Source organism: Antennarius striatus, chromosome 1, assembly GCF_040054535.1.
Source record: "Antennarius striatus isolate MH-2024 chromosome 1, ASM4005453v1, whole genome shotgun sequence".
NCBI lineage: Eukaryota > Metazoa > Chordata > Actinopteri > Lophiiformes > Antennariidae > Antennarius > Antennarius striatus.
Window position 1 is genome coordinate 23725256 of NC_090776.1, and position 15780 is coordinate 23741035.

Consider the following 15780-nt stretch of genomic DNA (forward strand, 5'->3'; position numbering starts at 1 on the left):
ACAGTACTGTAGTTGTCTTTGAAATGTATTGAGTACCTTTATGCCCCGCACGGGGGCGCTGTTGGACTATGATTCAACCACACTTCAGCGCATTGAAAGTCAGTTTGCGGACTGCTGTATGTCGGAATAACAAGTACAGTAAAACCTTATTACAAAGACTCAGACAGTATATTCAGTGTTTGGAAGAGCATTATTATGATAATGAGCCTTTTGATAACCAATGAAAAATAAAATATCTCCCAAAATAAGGGCATGTTGAGGCGCATTTTGTAATAACGGTGCATTTTGTAATAAATAGTCCAAAATGTAATAACTTTTTCATTTCATTTAGTAATAAAGCCGCATTTTGTAATTAACTATCGCATTTTGTAATAAATTTTGCTGCATTATGTAATAACGTATGACATTTTGGACGTTTATTACAAAATGCACCATTGTTACAAAATGCGGCTCAACAAGGCATGTTGGCAGCGCTTCATTGCATTCATTGCATTTACTGCATTCATTGATTATCTATTCATTGATTACAAATAAAAACAAACGAGTCAACAATGATTCATTCATAAAATGACGATTGGAGAAAATCGTCCATTGCAGCTACTGTCCATCACGAAATCCGCCAAACCACTTTTGAGCGTATTATTTCTTACTGTGATTATAGCCCCATCTAAAAATTTAATTTTTTAATAATGTGAAGGAAATGAAAATGTAATTAAATGTCATTTTTGCTTCAACTGCTGTCACACTCTAGTGTTATCATACCTACAGCACTGCATGCATGTACAATATAAATTTTTGTTAAGAAATGCAGATAATCATCGTGTCTTAGTTTAATGTATGTACATGTGTGGGATGTGTGTGAGTGTATAAACAGATATTCATTAGCATTTTTTTCTTCACACACACACACACACACGCACACGCACACGCACGCACACACACACACACACATATATGTGTGTGTGTGTACTGTATATGTATACTGTATATTTATATATATTGTATATATATTATATATATTGTATATATACTACACCCACAACAGGGGCTCAACAAGAATGATCACTTCTCGCGTAACTCTACCAGGAATTTTTAAAATAATATATTTTCACCCCTCTATTTATGTACTTTTATGTACGTGTTTATGTAGCCATATCTGCTGATGGATATCGTAACTGCCTTTTTAACATTGCTCATCTAATTTTTAACAGTCTGTGCTGGTATGGTGCTTTGCTGGGAGCAAAAGGGTCTGGACTATAAAAACTCTGTATTGAACAGCCAACGCTCTGTTGTTTGTGCAGCTCTATCCCTCATCTGTATGTGCATATGATAACAAGTATGTTATTTATAAAGGGTTATTTTAAGTGCTGTTTAGAATGTGCTCACCATGTTATAATGGACCACGTACATATTGCGCCTTACTGAGGCCAAAGGTGGTGAGATGTAGAGACTGAAATAGAAGCAAAAGCCTTTTGTAGGCTTGGGTAGTTTACTCCACCTAGACAGTTGACCGATTAATCATAGGGTCTCAGCAAATTTTACAGTCAATGCCTTCTTTGCCTTCCTGAATAAGTGGACCAAATGAATTTTAAACAACGGTTCACACAAGCGAGAGGGAAAAAAGCATTTTGCGATTGTTGATTGGTTTTATATGGGTAGAAGAAGCTTTACTCATGGTCAAAGAACAGAAGCTTGTAGGACATGACACCAGTTCAAGTTCATAGATTTCAGCAAGAGGAATTGGGAAGTGTTCCAGAAGGTGGAGCAATCTGACTGACGAAATTGAATGAAAAAAACAAATTGTGTTTGTGAGTATTAGTAACAGTGTTCTTGGTCAGGAGATCCAAACATATGATCAGAAGATGTCAGCCATCAAACATTTTATTTGATCTCTTATTGATTTCACGCAGCAGCCTTGTCCAACCAGAAGAGACAGAGACCCATTGTGACATCATGCAGATGATGTGACATCATGTAGATGGTGTGACATCACGCTGACTTTGGATGTCATACAGATGTGTTTTCCGACAGCTGCTGATTGACAGATATAATACAGGTATATGAAGATCTTTACAAAAATTATTCGTTATTATTCATCCATTATTCATTCAGTGGTGACACGGTGGTGCAGTGGTTAGCGCTGTCGCCTCACAACACGGCGGGTCCGGGTTCGAGTCCTGCTCTGTGCAGAGTTCGCATGCTCTCCCCATGTCTGCGTGGGTTCTCTCCGGGTTCTCCGGCTTCCTCCCACCTCCAAAAGCATGCGCTTCAGGTTGACTGGCTCGTCCCAAATTGCCCGTAGGAGTGAGTGTGTGTGTGCGTGTTTGTATGTCTTTGTATGTGGCTCCACGGTGCACTGGCGTCATGCCTGGAGTGTCCCCCACCTAACGCCCCGTGGTTTCAGGCGATTAAATACACATTACATTTTGATGGTATATTTCAGCCCTTTCATTCCCCTAAGTCTGACATGCATATGTATGTACAACATTTATAGTTTCTATACCTAACCATCCTTTAAAAACTGCTAACCCTCAGTGGTGGTACAAACTACAGGAGCACTGTGTGTATTCTACCTCATTTAGACTGCTGTTTCTTTTGTGAGTTTATTCATTTTTTCAGTTGAGGTGAAAAAGTTGCTGGTGAAATTTTTTTATTCCACACTTGTACAAATTCCACTGGATATAGATGTTCTTGTCTTTCCAGTCAGCAGGATGGCGATGGAAACAGTGAATGGATTTAATTTTTTTAAATTTCCAATCATAGTGAACTGTGTCAGGATGTACGGATGATGTACTCCCATGATCAGCACAAAGTGAAACACCTTTCCAAGTAATCTTCAAGACTCAAAACAGCATCATGATTTCAAATCGAAGATGTTTCAAAGACTAAATCAGTAATGAATGAAAATGTTGTTGAAACACATTTATAAATAATAATATACAGTAAGTTAGTTGGTGAAGGTATTGACTGTGTAATTTAGTAATTTTGTGATTTAAGTACAGAGGCTGACGCCATATAACACTTTACAATCGGTCCTGCTTCCATCTGACCAACAACAGTGTTACTCTGAGGTTGTTCTCCAGTATTTCCATTGATTTGCTCCTAATGTTTGCTGACAAACTAAACATTCCCAACATTTTGTTCAGAGCTTACACCACTCGTACTTCTGTGAAGGCACATTTCTATACTCCCGCAAAGAGAGAATGAACCAACTGACAGGGAATTGCCTTAAGGCTCAACTTTACTGCCAGACTTCTCTTTTTCTGTGTATGTTTTTTCTTTGCTTTTACAGAAAATGTTGAATGGCACTGAAGATGTTGAGAATGGAAATTTATGGAAAGGAATGCTGGGTTTCTCCTAGTACCAATCCTATGTAAATGGAGATTTCACTTCCTGCTAACTTTTCTTCCTGAGCTAAATATTCATGCAGGGAAGGACTGAGGAGCATCTTTGCAGAAAGCAAACAGTCATCATGAAAAGGAGTAACGCTGCTGACATCCCATTATGTTGGTGAGCTCTGAATCACTATATGTTGATTTACTGAAAGAAACGTCAGTTTATATCTCTGTACTTGTAGATGCAGGGATGTTATCTGTTGAAACTGTTCCTGCCTGATGGCAAAGACAGACAATTATGACCAAAAGGTAAAAAGAGAAGATTTGTGGAAATCTGGACTTTACCTGCTTTTAATAAGGCATGTACACCAGTTTTCCCAGCGTTGCTACTTAGTGAAAAAACACTTTTATGCTTTTATTTGTCGCTGATGACTGTGAGGCAGGGTGTTGCAAAATAGGACAATCTACTGTATAGTATGCTGCAAAATCTTTCATAGATAACTAAGGGTTTAAAGAAAAACATCTAGACTCACGGTCCTTTATGTTATCGTATATGGCAACAAAGGCTCGAAGTTTCTGGCTGTGCTGTCTCTCTATGACAGCTGGTAAGAAGGCTCTCTCTTCTTACCCACTGAAATTGCTCATAATTCCCTGTAAGCATCCATCCATCTATCTATCTATCTATCTATCTATCTATCTATCTATCTATCTATCTATCTATCTATCTATCTATCTATCTATCTATCTATCTATCTATCTATCTATCTATCTATCTATCTATCTATCTATCTATCTATCTATCTATCTATCTATCCATCCATCCATCCATCCATCCATCCATCCATCCATCCATCCATCCATCCATCCATCCATCCATCCATCCATCCACCCACCCACCCACCCACCCACCCATCCATCCATCCATCCATCCATCTATCTACTGTATCTATAGATAGGACAGGCTTACAGAAATGTGATTTTATGTAAACGACACATTTGTAAGCAAAATATTAAAAGTTATTAATTTGACGGTTGTGGGTCATTCAGGAAATTCAGGAATGGAGATTCTGTCCAAATGTGACGGTGCATTCTATGAATAAATCATACTCATTCCGCAGTAATTATTTTTCTTTATGATGTGATGTTCAACAAGTTTCTTGTTACGTGACACATGATTGAGACAGATTATGTCGGTCCACAGAGGGCACTCTCCTCAGCAACTAGGGCGAGCTGTGGTCTAGCAAACCCATTATAACTGGTCACTGCGGGTTTCCATGCATGAACTTATAATTAGATCACACAAATGGATGGAAGACTTCTAGTATGCAAAATGGCCTACAACTGGGGTAGAATAGACTCCAAAGTCTATTAAGCCTCTAATGGGGATAATTTATCATACCTATGGTGTGTGACCTCCACCTTTTATTATGGACTACTCAATATTCTGTCTTACAATTCTTGTGGTCTCACAAGGAATGCCCTATCATTTCTCTGCATTATCATCTTTTGGTTTATTACATTAACCTGGAATTTCAATGTAATCTGCAGACCCTGTGAATCTAGGGTGACATGTTTGGGTCTGCTTCTTGATGTCCAGGTGTAATTGAACGAGAACTGGATTGTATTCATTTCCTTTTTTTTAATTTTGAAAAAATTATGCCATGCGGTATCAATGTTTCTTGTTCTAGCAATAGGAACTTCCATTTAACAAATGAGACGAAGGAGATTGTTGTGGACTTCAGGAGAGCACGCACCCAGCATACTACACTAACCATCAACGGTGCTGCAGTGAAAAAGGTCAGCAGCACCAAGTTCCTGGGTGTGCACATCTCCGAGGACCTCTCATGGGGCCGCAACACCGCATCACTGGCTAAAAAAGCCCAACAGTGCCTCTACTTCCTCTGCAAACTGGTTAGAGCAAGAGCCCCACACCCCATCATGCTCACCTTCTACAGCGGCACCATCGAGAGCATCTTGACCAGCTGCATCACCGTGTGGTACGGCGCCTGCACTGTTTCCTGCTGCAAGACCCTGCAGCGCATTGTGAGAGCAGCTGAAAAGATCACTGGTGTCTCTCCCCCTTCCATCACAGACATTTACAACACCCGCCTCACCCGCAAAGCTATCAGCATTGCAGGTGATCCCACCCACCCCTCTGACAGCCTTTTCAGCCTGCTGCCATCAGGTAGCAGACTTCAGAGTCTGCGGGCCAGAACCAGCAGGCTCAAGGACAGTTTCTTTCACCAGGCGGTCAGGAGGCTCAACTCCCTCCCTGCTCTGCCCCCTGCCACAGCTCTGAACTCTACCCACACCCTGCTCTGCCCTCCCCCCAGCACCTGACTACCTAGATCTCCCTCCCCCCGTCAACTCAGGGACTGCACACACGTCTCTTCCCCTATGGGATTAGAGAGTGTATGGAGATGTTTACCATCCCTTTGTGTTTCGTCTCATACTTTGTGCAGTACTGTCTCTTCTACATCCTGTGTTGTCCTGCCTGTGTTGTACTGCCTGTTGTACTTCCTGTTGATCTGCCTGTGTTGTACGTCTGTTTTACTGTTTACTGTGGGTCAGAGAGGACTGCAATTTCATCTGTGCTATATGTCGTGCATATATGGTACACTTGACAATAAAGCTGACTTTGACTTAACTTTAAATTTATACATCACACAACAGGATCTTAGATAGTGAGAAGATGCCGGAGGAATGGAGGAGAAGTGTGCCGGTGCCCATTTTTAAGAACAAGGGAGATGTGCAGAGTTGTGGCAACTACAGAAGAATAAAGCTTATGAGCCATACAATGAAGTTATGGGAAAGAGTAGTGGAAGCTAGACTAAGGGCAGAAGTGAGCATTTGTGAGCAGCAGTATAGTTTCATGACAAAAAAGAGTACTACAGATGCAGTATTTGTTTTGAGGATGTTGATAGACAAGTACAGAGAAGGCCAGAGGGAGCTGCATTGTGTTTTTGTAGATCTGGAGAAAGCTTATGACAGGGTGCCCAGAGAGGAACTGTGGTATTGTATGGGGAAATTTCGAGTGGCAGAGAAGTATGTTAGAGCGGTGCAGGACATGTATGAGGACTGTAAGACAGTGGTGAGGTGTGCTGTAGGTGTGACAGAGGAGTTCAAGGTGGAGGTGGGACTGCATCAGGGATCAGCTCTGAGCCCCTTCTTGTTCGCTATGGTGATGGACAGGCTGACAGACGAGGTTAGACAGGAATCTCCATGGACTATGATGTTTGCAGATGACATTGCGATCTGTAGTGAGAGCAGGGAACAGGTGGAGGAGCAGCTAGAGAGGTGGAGGTTTGTCCTGGAAAGGAGAAGAATGAAGGTTAGCCGCAGTAAGACAGAGTACATGTGTGTGAATGAGGGGGACCCAAGTGGAAGAGTGAGGTTACAGGGAGAAGAGATCAAGAAGGTGGAGTATTTTAAGTACTTAGGATTAACAGTCCAGAGCAATGGAGAGTGTGGAAAAGAGGTGAAGAAGCGTGTACAGGCAGGATGGAACGGGTGGAGGAAAGTGTTAGGTGTGATAGAAGAGTTTCAGCTAAAATGAAAGGAAAGGTGTACAAAACTGTGGTGAGACCAGTGATGTTGTTTGGTCTAGAGACAGTGTCACTGAAGAAAAGACAGGAGGCAGAGCTGGAGGTAGTAGAGATGAAGTTGCTGAGGTTCTCTTTGGGAGTGACCAGGAAGGACAGGATCAGGAATGAGTACATCAGAGGGACAGCACATGTTAGAGGTTTTGGAGATAAAGTCAGAGAGGCCAGACTGAGATGGTTTGGACATGTCCAGAGGAGAGATAGTGAATATATTGGTAGAAGGATGCTGAGTTTTGAACTGCCAGGAAGGAGGCCTAGAGGAAGACCAAAGAGGAGGTTTATGGATGTAGTGAAAGAGGACATGAAGGTAGTTGGTGTGAGAGAAGAGGATGCAGAAGACAGGGTTAGATGGAGGCAACCGATTCTCTGTGGCGACCCTTGAAGGGAAAAGCTAAAAGGAGAAGAAGAAGAGTGTGTTGAAACTTTTTCATTATTATTTATCAGGTTTTTTAATCTGCATTAAAAAAAAAACTTGACTGGGCTCCAGCAACCCCTGACCTGCGACAGCATCACAAGTGGGTACCGAAATAGTATGTATGTACTCTATGTGCTGTATGTTAAAACAAACACCACAAATTGGTTTTAGGGCTCAGGGTACTCTTGTCTTGATTAGCAAGAAGCTGTGTAACAAACGTCCACACAGTACTTTGTGCTACAAAGAAAATGTCAACAATTTCCTATTAAGTAAAATCTCACACAACAGCTCTGCTATCTTTGTCTCTTCACTGTCGAACAACTAGTAACTTTTGCAGGGAGATTTTACCTTCATTGGAGATTGGTATGACTCATTGAAGCCCCTTGTTTCCAAAGGTCTTAACAGGTCTGCAGTGCAGAGCATGGTTTGCATTGGTTAGCTGAGTTGTTTCAGTTCAAATCCATTTCAATTAAAAATGCATTTGTTTATCAGAATCAGAATCAGATTACTTTATTGATCCCCAAGGGGGAAATTACTTAGTTGTTTACTTCTATATTATGACAGATTCATTTACATTAAACTTTTTTCCCCAGGTTATTATCTTGAATTAGCTTTATTTATCTTTATTTTACCAGGAAAAAATCTCCATACAAGAAAGTATTTATCAAGAAGGGCAGCAGAACAAACCAACAGAGCACAACAAACAGACATATACTGGTAAGTATTGTACATTATGTACAGTCCTTACCAGTCTAAAACATCAAGGATCAAACAGGGTCTATATGAGTTATACAAAACATTTCCGGCCGGATGTTCAATTAATGAAGCTATACCTGCATAACTGCAACTTGTTCTCTGTAATGGAGGTCATTTTATGACTGATTCCAAGAAACAGGAACAGCTCACTCTAATGTAATTATTTGACATCATCTTAGTCCAGCACATACAGTACGTAAAGACGATAGCAACAAGCCTCCTTCTGGCCTTGGAGGAAATGCGTAATTTAATTCTAAAATAAAAACCAATTTCAATTTCTGCATTTTCATCAGTTGCTGAATATAAAGCAAGAGAAAAAGACCAAAACAACATGTATTTGTATTCAAAAAATACAAAGTTGATCACAGAACGCTTAATATCAGTGATGGGGGGTGGGGTTGTGATTCTCTTAGCCAGTGTTTCTCAATTGTTTTCTGTAAAACCTCTCAGCCTTCGCCACACTTGTGTGAGTGTGTGTGTGTGTGTGTGTGTGTGTGTGTGTGTGTGTGTGTGTGTGTGTGTGTGTGTGTGTGTGTGTGTGTGTCAGTGCTTGCATGCTGATCACTTAATTATAGTTAAGGTAACATTACAAAGACGTAAAAGCGCCACTACCACCTACTGTAGCGGATGTGCAATTACACTTTATCCTGGTACATCAATGAAAAAGCAAACGTACTTTTGCCACTCACATGCTGCCGTGCTCTGGCACACAATAAATAGTTTTGCACATTATTACTCAATTGTGAGTTTATTGTGTTCTATTGAAATTTAAAACAAATTTCTTCATATGTGGACATCATTTTTTTTTTTTTTAAAGAAAATAGATCTTGTAAAAAGACACTTCTTTATACACTCACTCAATAGCAAAGAGAAATTAAAAATCCCTGCCCAGCAAGAGATTGACTCTTAGGAGGCTAAATCATAAGTTATGTCGTAAAGTATTAAACTGACAAAGCTTTATCTTGTGTGGATGCAGGACAATAAATCACAGTATCATCTGTGTAAAGGGGAACCAATATTGACAACATTTTGATCAACACTATACGGTAGCGTAGTGGTTAGCACTGCTGCCTCACAGCAAGAAGGTCAGGGGTTCAAACCCCACCATTTCCAACATGGCCTTTCTGTAAAGAGTTTGCATGTTCTCTCCGTGTCTGAATGGGTTTTCTCCGGGTGTCCGGTTTCCCCCCATTATCAGGAAAAACATTCATCTAAGGAATATTAGGTCATGTTGGATCGCAGTGGCGGCGCACCCAGGGTGCAGTGGCTCTGGACCAACTCTCCATCTGGCCTTGCAATTTTGTTGTACCATCTGTGTATAATGACAAATAAAGATCTTTCTTTCAATAATAATAATAATAATAATAATAGAATGGCATGGTGGCGTAGTGGGTAGCACTGTTGCCGCACAGCAAGATGGTTCCTGGTTTGAGTCCCACTCTGTGTGGAGTTTGCATGTTTGTCTGCATGGGTTCCCTCTGGGTTCTCTGGCTTCCTCCAACTTCCAGAAACATGCACTTCAGGTTAATCCCTCAGTCAGCCGGGATAGGCTTCAGCAGCCCATGATGGATTCATTCATTCAGCTTCTTCCACTTAATCCTCTGTGGAGAGTCGCGGGGAGCTGGAGCCTATCCCAGCTGACTGAGGGCTTGAGACGAGGGAAACTCCGGGCGCGACCCCAGTGCACCGCAGAGCCACACAGAGAAACAGACAACACACACACACACACACACACACACACACACACACACACACACACACACACACACACACACACACACACACACACACACACACACACACTCACTACAATGGGCAATTTGGAACCTGCCAATTAACCTGAAGCGCATGTTTTTGGAGGTGGGAGGAAGCCAGGGAACCCGGAGAGAACCCATGCAGACAAACATGCAAACTCCACACAGAGTGGGACGTGAACCCGGAACCGCCTTGCTGTGCGGCGAGAGCACTACCCACTGCGCTACCATGCCGCCCACCCCATGATGGATGGAAAATAATAATAACAAGAATAATAATAATAATAAAAGTAATTTTGTCATATTTTACTTACAGTCACATATTACTATATTTTTGATTCACAATTTTATGATATTGTGCTATCAAATGTTTGATTGTAGTCTAAAAATTGTGTACACTTCTTCAGAACTTTTAAGGACGCTCTAGCAGTACCAAGTTGTTGTTGTTGTTTTTATAAAACTTTTGTTAGGAGTCTTTTAAAGTATTAATAGTAGAAAAAGTGTCCTTTGCTGAAGTTAATTTTTAAAACTCTTCAGTCTTTATTATGCAGTCTAATCTGATACCTGTTATAAATAAAGCACTTATTCCCAGCTACTCTTTAGTAGTTGGGACAACAAAAATATGACTCTTTTGTCACTACATTGTTTGATTTTGATGACCTCCTAGACCCTAAACTCTCAATATTTTTCCTCTCCACCTGTCAGACTGTAGATTGTCAAAAAGAACAAAAAATAAAATGATTGGAGAGATTCATAGTTTTAAGGATATCAACCACCAAACAACGGAAAAAAATGCTTCTCACCAATAGCTGAAGATGCATGTTTGCCGACATCACATCTCCCTCTCTTGATTCCACCCATTCCTTTCCATTTGAAAGTCAGCCTATGTCCCTGTGTTATTTAAAGCTGGAGATCCTCCCTCTCGCCTAGCCACTGTGTTGCATCTGTCTGCCTCTCTGCTTGTGTGTCTGGCTGTGTGTGTATGAGAGTGCGCTAAAAAACCCAGGCAGCCAGTGGGAGAGCTAGAGAGCGAGGAGAGAGACACCGGGAAAAGGCAAAAAGCATCACAGTAGGGAGAAGGAACGGGAGTGTGACAGCTATGAAATTCATCCAAGCTATTTGCTTGCTGCTTCTCTGTCCAGCTTTGAGCCTCAACACCAGGTAAGCAACAGAAAAGAGGGTTTTTTTGTGTGAGTTTAACCCTGACAGAGAGTCTGAAACAAAAGAGATTATAGGTTTAAAGGATAGAATGGACAATCTTAGATTACTAATCTGAGGGTTTGTTCAATCCTGCCAAATACTGAAGCCTTAATTCGTCCTGGCAGAGGCTCTTTGTGTGCCAAGCATGTTGGAGACTGAAACATTTAAGAGCTTATCTGTTGAACTAGGCTATTATCTTTCTCAGTTCTGGGCAGGCTGAGAGACAGTTGTCCTTTTGTGGTGGTAATTCACTGAATGTAATGCCTCCTGAATAATGGTGACATTGCTTTTTAGGACTTTCGCTGGCCATTGCTCTGTGAGGGAGCAAGTTGAAGTCAGACAAACTGAAAGAACAAACAAGGCTACTTGTGTTGCGGAATGTTGAAAAAGAGCAGGTGTGTGTGTTTTTGTGTATATAAGTGTATGTGTGTACATATAATGTAAGGCTTTGGAAGACGGCGGAGGGAGAGTGATGGGCAGTGGGAATGAACAAGAGGGATGTGGAGAAGGGGTTTTGATGATTAATTACATCATTTCAACAGTAGTCCTTCTTCTCTGCCACTGCCTGACACAACTGCCTTAATGAGAGCCTTGAGAGAAAAGTCAAGGCTTTGGCTATAGGTTGGAAAGATTATGCCATATGGACATCACATGCAGGAATACATACATTATGAAACTTGCCTTTTCTTTTGCTCTTCAGTGCTCAAACAGATTTCGACACTGTTGTCATTTGTTCTTGGAGAGAGACTTGAATGCAGTTGCGGAGGGTGGCTTGCACAGTGGACATAATGGCTTTGAACTTGTTGTTGATCTGTGTGCTGATGTGTATGTTGTTGAATATACATGATTATTTATTTTGCCACAGGAGTTCCGTCAGACAGAGACGTATAGAGGGAGAATTCAAGGTTATTGCCTAATGATGTGGCAGTAATATAACTAGGGGCTGTATTGACATTATAATCCGTAGGCTTTCAGTCAGCACTCATTTCACCTTTATGTCACACCTGCGATTTGGAATCACACATAAGGCAAATGCAAAAATAACTTTCAGGCATCCACTTTTGAAACATCCATCTGGCTTTATCACCTACTTTTATTTTTAGTTTTACATACAGATTTCTTGTTCAGCTCTTTCTCAAACTACTGTATTATGCTTATTACACTCTTGTTAAATTTAATTCAATGGATTCAAGTGTGATTTTGGCCTTCAGGTCTGTTTTTAAACAGTGATCTTTTGGCTCTTTATTGCTAACTGGAAAGGGAGTCATCACGCCGGTCATTTGGCAGGTCAGTCCACAGTTTAAACTACCTCTAAAGGGGAATGTCATGAAAAGTAATTGCAATAGCAAACCGATATAATCAAAGTTTTACTGGAAGATATCTTTTCTGAAAATTCACCATAAACAGTGTAGAAGATTGTATTTTGGTGAAGACAGGTGGCTTTCCAGGAAAATGCGATACAGTGTGACATTCTTTATTTTTTCAAGTAGGAAAATAAAATTTTTAATGTGCTGCATCCCAAACAGATTTGCAAGTAAGACAGTCAAAATGAGATCATCTTTAAATTCTGCAATTAAAAACATGTGGGAAATGAAATAAAAAATGGCTCTCACTATAAATGAATGAAATGGTACATTTTTACATCGTGTTGTAGATGAATTCATTTCTGTTCACGGTGCTCGTCATATGAACTAAAAAACACTCTAAAGTGAGAAGCACCTTATTTAGAACTGATCTTAAGTACTTCTCACATTGTGTCAGATCCACGTTAAAGAACTGTTTCGGAAGCTGTAGTTTGTTGAATCGTTTGACGCATTTCATCCATCAATCATGGACCGTAAAGATCCCTTACTTGCCATCTTGAACCTCTGAGGGTGCTCGACCAGGTCAATAGACCAGAAACGAGATGAGATCAAAACAACATCCCCTTTGGCAGCTATCACCGCTGTGGACTTGTGGGCCGAAGTACATTCCTGGTGGAATTCTCCTCTTGTCAGCTTCCTGCATCGAACCGTCTTGGTTTTCTGCCATAGTCGTCTCAAGAGATCAGTGCACTGCATCCTTTCTAACATTGTGATCCTATTTTAGGCCATCCACCGGCAGCACTCTGTTTGCATCCCAGAAAATGAGCACCATTACGTTGCTTGTGACTACACTGATTAAGCTTTCTTGGGAGTAATTTGTCTCTTGGTGTCCAGATTAACAATGACGAGGTTGTAACTTGACACATTCTGCCCAATCCACCTCTTATCAGGGAGTGTTGGGACCCAGTGATCTGACATTTGGTCATTGAGAGTTCATTGTGTGATCATGTCAGTGGTCCCTGAGGAGACTGAAGAGGCTTTGAGGACAATGGTCTTTTTCCTGACTGCCAAGTCAGGTAGGAATTCAACAGCCCAATTCTTTATCATGCTGTTATAAAAGTCACCCTCCTTTGGTGTTGCCACCATGTCCTCACTGTCCTCTGTGAGTAATAAGCCCTTACGCAGCGCTGCATGAAGACTGAAGTTGTAAACTTCATCTGCAAGTGCAAACTTAAAGTTTTGAATTTCTACAATAAAAAAATACCACCACCACAACAACACATATGAAATTCAGAGACTGTTCCTAATCCTAAAAAGCTGTACATGACAGGTAGAACTGCAGTATAACTCATCTTCTTTTAGTTTAAACCATAAACACATCATTATACCCTGAAACAAGGAGAGGTTTGGGGGCAAAACGGATTGGCTAGCAGCTTTGGGTTCCTGACAAGATTTTACCCAGGGCTAAGTCTACAGATGGCCATGTGTTTAAATTTTAATTAAAGGGACAGCAGCAGAGCAATAAGGGAACAGAAAAATGTCACAACTAAACAAGACCAGTCCATAACACCAGTCTGCTCTGCCATTGTTCCACTCCTGGAGCAGTACTTGGCAATTTTTTTCCTCATTGTTTCACTCTGAAATACACAGAATTAGCTCTGTTTTCAATAACCAGTGGTAATTAAATAGTGAATTTATCCTGCTATATTGTCTTTTGATCTACTGCTGCCGTGCAGGGATTCCATTAGGGCAACAACATCTCACATGTGATGTATGTAACATTAAGTTCTTGAAATTGGTTACATTACTGCTGACATTGTTGGATTTTGTAAGTATTTGTTCTCCATATTTAGTTATAGCTCAATCAATATCAATGCATTTAAAACTAGAACCAATGCAGTCACAGACTGCAACATCCCGCAACACCCCTGAATTCAAAGCACTAGCTTTGATCTATGGTCTTACTCACACTAGCCTTCTCCCTCTTCTTCCTATCTTTAACTGGTTCCTGAGTGTAGAAAAGTTGAAATTTGACCTTGACCTAGTTTTCTCAAGGTAAAGGCCATCATGTCATTTTCATTCCCTTTGCCTCCCAAGTAACGTGCTTTTTGTTTCATCTTTCTATGTGCATCGGTTGAGAAGATATTTGGTGGACATACTAACGGACGGACGGACGAACAAACGGATGAACACACGGACACTGACAACTATAATACATCACCGCTTTGAAGCGGGATGAAAAAATATCGGATCATTGAAACAAGGCGTAATACAAATAAAATAGTAATTTTCCTTTATCTGGCAATCGAGCAAGGTGATGGTTCAAGTACCTTTGATGTTGTCACCCAGGAGCCTGTGGACTCAGACAAGGCTTATGAAATGTGCCATCCTCATTCTTGGGATGCAGTAGTGTAGCATTGAAGGGACTGACTGTAAGCTGTATCTGCATCAGGGTAAATGAATTGTGACTTCAGCTGTTGGGTCTATGTATTGCTCTGCCTGACTTTTCCTGATTCACTATCATCACATCGGTGTTGATAGTGAATCCATTTCATGCAGTACGTTAACTGCAACCTTCATTGTGTGACCTGATAAAGTCGCCTTAAGGAATGGGAATTACTGAAATAAGATTCGTTTCATTTTTTTAAAAAAAATGATAGCAGCAATTTTTACGCCTCTGGTCTGCATTTAATTGTGTTTTATAGCCTTAAAGTTGAGAAATATCTCAGCTTGAATGCTGAAGCAAGGTTATAAATTCAAAGGGAACACCATAAGTCACATTATGTATTTACTGTACCATGGTTTTATTTTTCTTTATTACTTTATGATTTATAATTACCTCTGTTAAATGTATAGAACTAACCATTTTGGTGAAAGTGTCTCCTCAAATGTGTGCTTGACCAAGAAATATTCGATTTTAATTAATTGAGTGGATTACTCAGGCCACATAATGGTGGTACAGGGCTATGTATCATTGCAGAAATCAATTGTTACTCAGGCAGAACACAGGGCTGCATTGACACCAGTCCCATGAGATATGGCAGTGTGCCTCTGGGTCAGGGTTAGGAGGCTCTTCCAGTACGACAGACTTCTGCATCTGTCTTGTTTTCTTCACATTATAGATAAAACACAACCTCTGTATAATTTAAAATTTTAGAACAGTTCATGAAAGTTGTTTTTTCTTCACACTATCTTCACACTATCTTTTCATGTACAGAGTGAAAATAGTAATTTCCCCATTCAGGGGATTAATAAAGTTCATCTTCTTCTTCTTTATGTACCTTACCTTAGCAGATTCTTCTTGGAAACTGTGATATCTGGTGGGATCGGCACAGGATCAAATATTTATGAGTATTTTGGATGCCAATTAAAAGGACTACAGAGAACCTTGGATTTTAAATTGAGTGCCGACAT

General features: G+C 40.6%; 1 protein-coding gene across 1 annotated transcript in view; it reads left to right on the forward strand.

The window, feature by feature from the left end:
- Window positions 1–10912: 10912 nt before the first annotated feature.
- luzp2 (leucine zipper protein 2) overlaps window positions 10913–15780 on the forward strand; it is a 148495-nt gene continuing 143627 nt past the window's right edge. The window contains exon 1 of the mRNA XM_068319528.1: window positions 10913–11023. Coding sequence (XP_068175629.1) covers window positions 10962–11023 — 62 coding nt within the window. The 5' untranslated portion in view covers window positions 10913–10961. The remainder of the gene's footprint in view (window positions 11024–15780) is intronic.